The sequence below is a fragment of the Prunus dulcis genome, chromosome 8, assembly GCF_902201215.1.
Source record: "Prunus dulcis chromosome 8, ALMONDv2, whole genome shotgun sequence".
Classification (NCBI taxonomy): domain Eukaryota; kingdom Viridiplantae; phylum Streptophyta; class Magnoliopsida; order Rosales; family Rosaceae; genus Prunus; species Prunus dulcis.
Genome location: NC_047657.1, coordinates 17,734,201 through 17,745,237, shown reverse-complemented (window position 1 = coordinate 17,745,237; position 11,037 = coordinate 17,734,201). Strand labels below are relative to the sequence as shown.

General features: G+C 36.2%; 2 protein-coding genes across 4 annotated transcripts; both read left to right on the top strand.

Annotated features, from left to right (window-relative positions):
• The first annotated feature begins 86 nt into the window (after window positions 1–86).
• On the top strand, window positions 87–4,232 carry LOC117638199 (exocyst complex component EXO84B-like). Its single transcript, XM_034373329.1, has 7 exons — window positions 87–248; window positions 376–473; window positions 608–1,658; window positions 1,882–2,376; window positions 2,557–2,742; window positions 2,877–3,001; window positions 3,224–4,232. Exons 1-7 carry the CDS (start codon window positions 108–110, stop codon window positions 4,212–4,214), a joined length of 3,087 nt encoding a protein of 1,028 aa, XP_034229220.1. The 5' UTR covers window positions 87–107; the 3' UTR covers window positions 4,215–4,232.
• Window positions 4,233–4,691: 459 nt separating this feature from the next.
• LOC117637177 (BRCA1-associated RING domain protein 1) lies at window positions 4,692–9,381 on the top strand. 3 transcript variants are annotated; one of them, XM_034372003.1, is made up of 13 exons: window positions 4,692–4,993; window positions 5,133–5,186; window positions 5,289–5,359; window positions 5,520–5,615; window positions 5,738–6,135; window positions 6,497–6,730; window positions 6,821–6,921; window positions 7,110–7,296; window positions 7,458–7,534; window positions 7,746–7,833; window positions 8,217–8,382; window positions 8,530–8,648; window positions 8,809–9,381. In XM_034372003.1, exons 1-13 carry the CDS (start codon window positions 4,893–4,895, stop codon window positions 9,151–9,153), a joined length of 2,037 nt encoding a protein of 678 aa, XP_034227894.1. In that variant the 5' UTR covers window positions 4,692–4,892; the 3' UTR covers window positions 9,154–9,381. The 3 variants fall into 3 exon arrangements, with proteins under 3 accessions (XP_034227894.1, XP_034227893.1, XP_034227895.1); XM_034372002.1 differs by having other exon boundaries at window positions 4,776–4,993; window positions 5,520–5,624; window positions 8,809–9,353; XM_034372004.1 differs by lacking the exons at window positions 4,692–4,993; window positions 5,133–5,186 and having other exon boundaries at window positions 5,716–6,135; window positions 8,809–9,353.
• Window positions 9,382–11,037: the final 1,656 nt, after the last annotated feature.

The window sequence follows — 11,037 nt, the reverse complement described above, 5'->3', positions numbered from 1 at the left end:
AGGAGAGAGCTCCAAAGGCTTGAATTTTCAGAAGCTAACAAAATGACTTCGTTTAAATCCTCCATTGGAGCTTACGTTGTCGTTCGGGCAGTGCAAGACCAGTTTCCATGGAGTCTTCGTCCTCCAGATTCCGATTCAGAGACCTTCCCGAAATGGAGAACTGCACGCTGTCCGATTCCGCCTCCGACTTGTCCTCCGTCTCCAGCGACCGAGACGATGAGTCTGATCTTCAATCCATGACTGGAAAGGTCAGTTCTTTTCGTTAATTTCATCAGTTGATTAATTAGTTACCTTCTGTTTAGTTTCCGAGAAAGCTCTGAGAAAAAGAAAGGGACATAGTATTATTAAGTTCTTTGTTTGCTGTTGATTATGTAGGGAATTAAGCATCTTTGTTCAGAGCTCCTCGAGCTAAAGGCTGCATCCAGTGAAGAATTTCACAAACACATATTTTCCAATTATTCGGCCTTTGTTAGGTACTATATACTACGTTTTTTTAAGCATAATTAAAATGTTATCTTTGATTATATACAACATTTTTTTTCATAAAATTTGAAGTAAATTTAGTTACTTGACCCTAGGGAATTGAGGTGATGGTTTTGTTTTGTAGAATATTTGAAGAAGTAGGGCATGTGGAAAGTGAGCTGATGCAACTGAAAAACCATGTAGTGACCCAAAAGAGGCTAGTGAGTGACCTTGTAGATGGAATATATTTTAAGGTTTTATCAAAGGAGACTATAGACTTGGTTATCGAAGAATCTGGATGCGAGGAGCTGCTTCCAATCAGCAAGTTAGAAGCTCATGCAAATGATGTTTTAGAAACCTTGGACACTCTCTTGTCTGAGAACAGGATAGATGAGGCACTGTCCCTCATAGAATTGGAGGATGAGAATCTTCAAAGGTTGCGGTTCGAAGAGGATTGTCCAGTGGATGAGTTGAGATTGTTTAGCTCTGCAGTTTCTGAGAGGAAAGCCATGCTTATACTACAGTTGACAATGGTGGCTGAAAATCGAAGAATAGCTGCCCCGGAGCTTCAAAAGGCACTGGTAGGGCTCTGCAGGCTAGGTGACAGTCACCTTGCAACTCAATTGTTGATCAAGTACTACCATTCACGCATTGTGTCTGGGATACATAATTTTCAGGCTTCAAAATCATTCTTACATAGGGTATATATCAGGGAACTCTCTAAGTTTGTATTCTCTATGATTTCTCAAGCAGCAAGAAGTTTTGTGATGTTATATGGGGAAACTTCTCCTTATGCATTGGAACTTGTCCAGTGGGCCCGTCAAGAAACAAAAGTGTTTGGTGCTTGTTTTGATAAATATGTTAAGACCATCTCAGAAATAAGTGGTGGATTGTCCACAGCAGTGGAAGCTGTACAGTTTGCAATGTCATTTTGTTATCTGTTGGAAACTCAGAGATTAGTGCTGCGGCCATACTTGATCAAGCGTATTCGCCCTTGCATGGAAGAGGTTCTAGATAAACACCTAGACCACTTTAAGAAAGTAATTGATATCTTTACAGCGACTGATGCTTGGGTTTTGGGTAGATATCTTGTATCAGGAATTATGAATGAAGGTTGTTCTTCCATGGTTGTCGGGCAACAACCAGAATATTGCTTGCTCACTAACAGCGGCCGGAAGTTTGTAACACTGCTGCAGGTATGTATAATTTTGTCTTTGTATTGATTTTAGACAAAAACCCAGCAAAACTGCTGGGTGATAGACATGCATTGGGTTTTTGTTTATGAGACTAAAGCTCTTGAATGAGAGACCAAATGAGTATAAAGCGTCATGATAGTTTTTGATATGTGTATATATAAACTATTAATCTTTCTGTTGTGAGGCTGCTATTCTTACTTATAACTTGTTTTTTCCCTTCCAGTCTATCACTGTAGATGTCACCCCATTATTTTCCCTTCAAATTGAAGGATCAATCGTTAGTGGACTTATGAACCTCTTCAAAAAGTATATAGACATCCTTGAAAGAGCCATCAACTGTGAAACAGCTGTTGCAGAAACAAATAATTCGAGACTCTATTTGGCCAATTCAGTGCAACAACAGGTTTCTATCTTAGCCAATCTGTCAGCACTAGAGCAACTCTTCTCCAGCATGGTTAGAAGCATCTTCAAGCGTGTTAGTGATGTCAACTCTGAATTAATGAAAATCCATCCAATTGAGGTTCAAGTGAAGGAACTTGACAGTTGTATTTCGTTCATTCAAGAGGCTTCTTGTCGGCTCAGAGCTCTTTTCTGTGAGAAATTTATATTGAAAATTATGTCTGTCAAAACTAGCTGCAAACTCACTCCTGCAAGTAGCATTTACGGGCCTGGTGAGTCTTCTATGTTTCATGGAGTGATGCCTTCCCTTGCCTTTCAGGTATTTTTACCAACATAAATGGTAGTTGTAGATGGTTTTTCATGTCACTGCCTCGTTCAGCAGTTTTTCTTTTAATTTTCCTCATGCATTAGTCAATAGACTCGTATTGGCTGACAAAATCTGTAGTTTGTGGACTAGATTTTATGCTGCTTATATGTTGTGATTCTGATGTCTCATCAGGTACTGTTTTTAGAGCTGAGAAAACTGGAAAAACTTTCTGAAGACAATATTTTTGAAGTTGATTGGTTATTGAAGCTATTGAGGGAGCTTATAGAGGCCGTCTTTGTTTGGGTTTCAAATAACAAAGAGAACTGGGATATAGATGGGGAGAATATGACAGTAGAGCTTCCTCTCAATTTCAAGCAGGTCTGTGGCTCATTTTTTCTTTCTTTTGCCTTTTGCTTAGATAAGTGCTAGCAGCCTCATTGTAATCCATTTTATTACGATGCCTGTTCATTTAATATATATATATATAATTTTGTTTATGTTTCCTGGAGCAGTTTGTTTTGGATGTGCAATTTCTGGTGGAAATCTCAAAGTATGGAGGATACTTCTCCAATAACCCCTTGTTTCTACTAAATCTCATGAAATCAGCCTTACTTTCAACTGGACTAGATCCAAGAAGGTATCTCTCTCTCTCTCTCTCTCTCTCTCTCTCTCTCTCTCTCTCTCTCTCTCGCGCGCGCGCGCGCGTACTCCATCCTTTTTCCTTAAAGGTGGTCCTTTTTTTTCATTTTGTTCTAGCTGTAAGTTCAACATTTAGCATGTGCGTCTACTGCCATGCTCAAAAGATTGAGTTTTATATTGATCCCTTAGACGTTACAGTTTCTTGAATCCCTTTGCGCAGAGATGTCAATGATGATATATGGGCTATAGACTTTGCTGCTGAAACAATCCAAAAGCTGCTGGAGAGTGAGAAAACACTGTTGCCTCTGGACCAAGAGCCTGTCATTGAACAAGAATCAGAGGACCAATCCAAGTATGCAGCTGACTCTTTTCCGGATGATGCTAGTTCTTCAGAGGAGGATGCAGTGGCCACAGACGAGCCAGAAGTTGCCTCTAATGCTGAATCAGAATCATTGAATGCAAAATCATATGTGAACCAATCCAAGAATTCGGCTGGCTCATTAGAGGAAAACGTTAGAAGCTATTTAGAAGATTATGTGGAGCCAGAGGAGGATGCAGTAGCCACACATGATCCAAAAGTTGCCTACAATGCAAAAACAGCATCAGTGGATACAGGACCATGCATGGACCGATCGAAGATTTCAGCTGACTCTTTTCAAGAAGATGTTAGAAACTCATTAGAAGATTATGCGGAGCCAGAGGTGGATGCAGCTGCCACATATGATCCAGAAGTTGCCTATAATGCTGAATCAGCCTCACTGAATGCAGAACCATGCATGGACCAGTCCAAGAATGCAGCTGACTCTTTTCGGGAAGATGTTAGAAATTCTTTAGAGGATGCAGTAGCCACATATGATCCAGAACTTGCCTTAAATGCTGAACTGTGCAATGGAGAATCAAAGTATGCAACTGACTCTTTTGAGGATGATGTAAGTCCTTCAGATGATTATACGCAATCGAAGGAGGATGTGAAAGCCGTAGACAATGCAGAAGTTGCCCTTAATGAAGAAACAGCATCATTGATTGCAGAATCTTGTCCTCAAGGAGGGTCTTGTGGTGTCCTAGAATTGGATTGGAATTCCAGTGACAGGGGTGCTATCGACTTGACAGACACTTCCATAGAATCTCAAACTACTGGTTCTGAAAATTTGTCCAACAAGGCAGTTGATATATCACATATCATTGAAGAAACTAATGTACCATCAACATAGTTGGCGGTAAATAACATTGGTGAGGCCGTGGAGATGGTTTCTGTTGAGGAGGGGAATGACACAATTGTAATTTTCTTTTACAATTTTTTATATTTTAATTGGAGAGAGTTTAATATAAAAAATACAATCGTAAAAGGCCTTATGCCTTTATTATATTAACCCACAACAGTCTCGATCTTTTGGATCATAAGAGTCCAAGAGATTGTAGTTACCCACCGTTAGATATTAATCCAATGGTTCAAAACAGTTTTTTAAAAGGAGTACAAAAGTGAGCGAACCGTTGAATTTACATCAAACGGTGAGTGACCGCAAATCTTTTAGACCCTTATAGTCCAAGAGATCATGACTATAACTCACAATCTTTAAATTTGAAATAACCCATCAAATGAAAAAGCCAAGCAAGGGAAAATAAAAAATAAGAGGGAGACGCAGGCGGGAATCTCTAAAACCGAAAATGGAAAATGCGCGCGAGTGGAAACGTCAGCGTTCTAATCAAAACAATCACCCGCCCATTTCTTATTTCGCAGAACAAATCACGGTGTCCACGTGTCCCTCACACTCCAACACACCAAGCGAAAAGACCCCCTTATTAATACTCCATGCCCTCCTCCTCCACCGCTGAAACCTTTATGCACTCTTGTTTCTCTTCATCTGTTCGGTTTCAAGAGCCAAGCTTCAATGGCGGATTCTAAGTGTAGTGACAGTTCTACCAGGTCGATGATGAATCCGTGGGTTCTTCATTTTCAGAAACTGGGTCTTGAGCTCAAGTGTTCGTTCTGGTTTGTTTCGCTTGCTAAATTTATCTTCTTTTTATTTTATTTTATCTTATCGATATTTTTTGTTTTGGTTTTATGAGAAACAAACAGGGTTTATCTGACATGGGTTTTTCTGCTTTCGTGTTGTTCTTGTTGTCTGCAGCTTGAGTTTGCTTCATCGGCCAACATTGCTTCCATGCAATCACATTTTCTGCAAGTGCGTCTTCTTCTTCAACTTTTTCCTTTTCCTAATCTCCTTGTTCGGTTACTCTGTATCTCAAGATTTTTAATTTGACGTTGTATTTTGAATTAATTGCAGTTCCTGCATACCCAATTCGACGCATTTTGGAAAAGAGTGCCCTTTGTGTAAAGTTCAAGTTGCGGATCGAGGTATAGTTGTTGATTGCCCTTAATTAGGGTTTTATGATGGGAGATGGTACTTTTAGTGAAAAAGTTAGTTTCTTTGGCTGAAAAAATTATTGTATAAACTCTAAAAAATAATCTATCTAATTAACTTTCTATCTGATGCAATGGTTTTGTGGGCTGGCAGATCTCAGGCCTGCGCCTTTCATGGAAAACATAGTAGCAATCTACAAAAGCTTGGATGCGTCTTTCTGTGCCAACTTGTTGCAGCCCATTTCTTCTGGTACAACCTGTATGTAAAAATACACTCATTTAGATACTACTTTGGAGCTTCTCACCCACTGCTCTTTGTTTTAAAGCTTTGTCAGGCGATAATATTTTAGCTGTACGTGTCAATTGCTGCAGATGTTAGGACAGTTTCGCCTAATATCAGTTTTGCTGGGAAAATGGCTAAAGAATCATTTGACAATGGCCAAGGGGGTAATTCAAACAGTGGGCAATCCATCTATTCATCAGGTGCTAATGAACGAGTTTGGGTTCCATGTAGTCTGAATCGTTCTGTTGCAGATGTAGTTGACACGAATTGCAAAGTAGATAAGTGTGTCATGCCAATAGATGGATTTAATGGAGTGGGAAATCCCAATTCGCCTCCAAACTCTCAAATAAAAGCTGGGGGACTTGAAGAATGTATGACCATAGAAAGAGACATGAATCAGGTAGCGCAGTCATTGCCAGACAGTCCTCCTTCATTTGGTGATACCAAATGTTCAGATAATGATAGCTCTGATCGTCACCATGAGCAAGTAAGATTTTTTTAGTTTCTTGATTTACTAATGCCTTTTGTTGTTTTCTTCAAGTTACAAAAGTGCAAAATTAGCATTCACCTTTGTTATCTTACCCATGTCATGCACGCTCGATGAAATAAAATCATGTGTGAGAAATCTATGAATTAATATAAATATTTTATTTTTGACAGAAATTTGAAAATTCCATGGTTGAATAGAAATTGTGCGATGCATGAGTGTCTACGCGTATATGAACTCTTTTTTATTTTTTTCATTTCAAAGCTAGTTTTATTGATATATTATTTTGTTCTACAGTTATTCTAATGTCTTATAATTGCGATTATTTATATCCTCTACTTTTATGTGATTCTTTTTTCAGATTTCAGAAAGTTCTTTGGTCAGGAAATCTATCAGTGAAATTGATGATAGTAGAACAGGTCTGAAGAGGCATGATAGTTCTGCAACTGAAAATGATGGTCATTTGAGGCACCTCAAAAAACAAAAGAATCTGAACTTTGAGCCAGTTTCAACTACTAATTCTGAGCTGGAACATGGATTCAGGACATCTTCTAATACCATTTGTGCATTTTGCCAGTCTTCCACAATCTCAGAGGTTAGTTACTCGTACATGGTTTAATTAATCTTAGTGCCATTTTGTATACATGGTAAAGTGTAATTCAATTGAATTGATGAAATCTTTCAGGTTACAGGGCCAATCCTGCATTATGCTAATGAGAAATTGGTAGTGGGAGATGAGGCAGCTGTTTCAAATGCCATACCTGTTCACAGAATATGCATTGATTGGTATGTTCAAGCAGTAATGTGTCAATTATTTTTTGTCCACCATAGTTAGTAAATATGTGTAAAAACGTGTATGTTTTCTTTTTCTGAAAACATAATAATGTCTTCTATACACTTTCGGTTATACACAAAAGTGTATGTATTTCTAAAGATGAATATATAGTGAACATATTTTGGATTTTAAATTGCAGGGCACCACAAGTGTATTTTGTTGGTGAATCTGTTAAGAAGTTGAAAGCAGAAGTGGCAAGGGGTGCAAAGCTTAAATGCAGCAAATGTGGGCTAAAGGGAGCAGCATTGGGATGCTTTGTGAAGTCATGCCGGAGAAGCTATCATGTTACCTGTGCGATTGGAATTTCTAAATGTCGTTGGGACAGGGTATATATCATTTGCTTTTTTATGGAGTAGCATGTTCAATGTGTTAACTGTGGTCCTTTTCTTTAGTATCTATCGTCTTAAGATTTTATTTTTATCTTTACATTTTTGCCGAAGTCCATTAAGCCTTAAATAATAGTTAATGGTTTTTTGACTTCTTACAGGAAAACTTTCTGCTGCTCTGTCCAGCTCATTGTTCTGTTAAATTTCCCAGTGAGAAGTCAAATTCTGAGAATCCCAAGTATGACATCGTTCTTTTTGCTCTTTTGATGCCCAAATCATTAGTTGAAGCAGAATTCTTATGTTTTGGTCCCTTTTATTTTTTAATTATTAGCTCTTCAAGATGCTTAATTTACTTATAAACCCTAAGTCCTTACAAAAGGCTTGTAAAATGTTTCTTTCTTAGTTACATTGTCAATGTTTAATCGAATGTCAAATTTTCTGCCACGCAGAATATGTCCACTGTCCAACAGTTGGGTAGCTTCAAATGGAGCAAAAGAATGGATTTTATGCCCTTCTGGTTTGTCTTCTGAAGAGAAGGTTAGTTTGAAAGGAATTGCTCATGTTATTAGCCACTTGGCTCCATGTTGTTATTAAGACATGATGGAAAGTAATCTCGAGTGTCTCAAAACTTGGTAGAGCTTATCTCTGCAATGATATTGATCCTTTCTTTGTTTACCTTGCAAGGACCTGTCGTGGTCAAATTACTAATTTGATAACATTATGTTTTGCAATCTATTTAGACTTATCCTTGGATAAAATTTATAATAATGTTATAAGGTGAATTGTGAATTCTACCAATAGTAATCAATATGCAATGCCAATTTTCTTTTTATGTGATCTGGAAGATCATGTTCTATTGTATAAACTAAATGTCTTGGTTGCTGTATGAGCAACTTGTATGTTTTCTCTGAATGGTGCAGCTTCTTTTGATCAAGTTTGCCAAGATGAATGGTGGAACTGTGTCCAAGATCTGGAGACCAGAGGTTACACATGTAATTGCAGCCGTGGATGAGGATGGTGCATATGTCCGGACTTTAAAAACCTGCATGGCCATTTTGGCTGGAAGATGGATTCTGAAAATTGACTGTAAGCTTCAATTGCATTTTCTATGGATGTGCTTGAAAGATCTTTTGTGCATTTTTCTGACAGGTCTTTTAGTTAATGTGTTATTTATCATATGGTGTGCGCTTTTTATTCATTTTAAATGTCTAATTACGTAGAAAATGGGTGCAGGGGTAAAAGCATGCATGGAAGCCATGCATCATGTAGATGAAGAACCTTATGAAGTTAGTCTTGATAACTATGGGTGTCATGATGGCCCAAAAACTGGCAGGCTTCGGGCATTAAACAAGGTAAGTTCCTCCAAGAAAACTTGTGAAAATGCATAAACTCTAGTTTACTTTCCAATAATTGCCCTCCAACTGAAATATCTGCCAATAACTTTAGAACCAATTATGCAAATCTTCTTAAACCTCTATTTTGATTTGAGTTATTGGATTATTTCCTTTGCAGGATCCAAAGCTCTTCAATGGTTTGAGTTTCTATTTTGCTGGTGATTTTGTACTGGATAGACAGGAAGATCTTGAAGATTTGATCATAGTCGCAGGAGGTACTGTTTTTGACAGCACAGAAGAAGCGCTGGAACAAAGTTCTCTTGGACAGGCAGCTTCAAGGACGCTAGTTGTTTACAACCTTGACCCCCAAGAAGGATGCAAGTTGGGGGAAGAAGTTTCAATCCTTTGGCAAAGGTCAAATGATGCCCAGGATATAGCCGCAAAAATTGGATCCCAAATCGTTGGCCACACCTGGCTCTTGGAATCAATTGCTAGATGTGAGTTACAGCCTCTTGTCTGTTGACAAAGCATGCAATGCCAGGGATTTTTCTGTTCATGCCAAGAATATCCATCTAGCAAAAGAAAAAGAATGGGAACTATTTGATCATATAGATTTTATTTTCAGACTGAATCCCACATTAGATTTCAGTTTGTGGCTAGGTTTTTCATATAAATTTTTTTTCCTTGTTCATATTTAGTTTTGTTTTCAAGCTTGTTTATTTCTAAAAGTCAAATAAAATTTTGAAATTTCTGATACTCTTTTTCTCTGTTCATGTTTAGTTTTATTTCCCCACTCCCCTTTTTTTTCTTTTTTCTTTTTTTTTCTTTTTTTTTTTTTAGTCATGAGTCCTAAGGCAGCCCGCCTTTCAAAGGCACATGTAACATCTTAAATGTATAAAAGTTGAAATATCAAATCCAAAATTCTGCAAATAATTATTCAAAATAAGAATACCCCAATATGCATCAAATTAATCCCAACGGCCGCTAGTAATTTTCGTATTACTTTTCAACCCATGAATGGTATATAGTATCAGAAATTTTACCCTCTAAACGATGACTCTAATCGAACTAAACACCCTAAACTAACTTTTCAATCGATTTAGCATCTTCACTTTTATAAATAGTCAATTTAGCCCTTATCGTCAACTTTTTCAAATTTCATTCATTATTTCGTTTAAAGAGTCACATGGCACATGACTTACTAATTTATTTTTGAAAATAAATTTTTACTTTAATTAGTAGTTATGTTTAAATTATTATTTACTTGGTGAAGAATTAGTATTTAAATATTTTATTAAAGAAAAAAATTTAACAAATTAATTACTATTTATTAAGTAAATTAAAATATTTAATCCTAATTATTCGCTAGAGAAATTAAATCAAGCTAAGATAATAGTAATGGATAATGCTCAAGACTAGCCTTATCGATAAACGAAAATTAGGGAGAAATAAAATTTTTTTTTTTTTAAGGAACACATTAGATTTAAAGCATATTGCCGCGTGGCTATACTACTTATTTCAGAAGATTTAAGAGTACTGTCCCCCAGTATAGCTTAGCACCATACTATTTATTTATTTATTTATTTATTTATTTATTTTATTTAAAAGGACCCGCATAGAGCCTAGGAGGTCCAATTTATTCATTTATTTTTAAAGAGTATATACGAATAGAATGTTTAAAGAGTACATAAAAACCATAATCCGAATTTCTCTTTTTTAATTACATTAATTATTACTTATGTTTTACTTAGTGAATAATTAGTATTTAAGAATTTTATCAAAGTCAAAAAATTTAACAACTAAATACTATTTATTATGTAATATCATTTATGATGTTAATTAAAAAATTTAATACTAATTATTCACTAGAGAAATAATAGTTCGAACATAATTACTAATGAAAGTAATTAAATCAGGCTAAGATGTTATCTAATTATGAAAAGAAATTTTTTTTAAAAAAAAAAATTTTTTTTACCCAAATTATACTGAGTTTATACTTAGTTTTTGTTTTTTTAAACATCTCCCGACGAAATTTCATCGGCACAGGTCTATGCCGGCAAAATTTGCCGAATAAGGTTTCCCACGACGAAATTTCGTCGGCATAGGTTTTTTCATCTAGAGAGGTCTGTGCACTTGTGCTGATGCAATTTCGTCGGAAGATGTCGTTCTGACTTTTTTTTTTTTTTAATTTTTTTTTCAAATTTAAAATTTAAAAATATAAAATTAGTTTCTTTACTTTTGCTTTTGGGGCCAACTTCAATTCAATACATGTAATTAGGTAATACCTTAGCCCTTTTTTAATTACTTTAATTAGTGATTATGTTTTAATTATTATTTCTTTAGTGAATATATAAATATTTTACTCAATTTCGCAAATTACTTGGTAAATAGTAATTCATTGTTTTGA

What these genes read in the sequence shown, in the direction of transcription:
- LOC117638199 (XM_034373329.1), top strand. Translation starts at nt 108, where the DNA reads ATGGAGTCTTCGTCCTCCAGATTCCGATTCAGAGACCTTCCCGAAATG. An exon ending in AATTATTCGGCCTTTGTTAG is followed by an intron (nt 474 to 607) that starts GTACTATATACT and finishes TTTGTTTTGTAG; the next exon opens with AATATTTGAAGAAGTAGGGC. An exon ending in TTCCTCTCAATTTCAAGCAG is followed by an intron (nt 2,743 to 2,876) that starts GTCTGTGGCTCA and finishes TTCCTGGAGCAG; the next exon opens with TTTGTTTTGGATGTGCAATT.
- LOC117637177 (XM_034372002.1), top strand. Translation starts at nt 4,893, where the DNA reads ATGGCGGATTCTAAGTGTAGTGACAGTTCTACCAGGTCGATGATGAAT. An exon ending in TCAAATTCTGAGAATCCCAA is followed by an intron (nt 7,535 to 7,745) that starts GTATGACATCGT and finishes TCTGCCACGCAG; the next exon opens with AATATGTCCACTGTCCAACA. An exon ending in GTTTGTCTTCTGAAGAGAAG is followed by an intron (nt 7,834 to 8,216) that starts GTTAGTTTGAAA and finishes TGAATGGTGCAG; the next exon opens with CTTCTTTTGATCAAGTTTGC.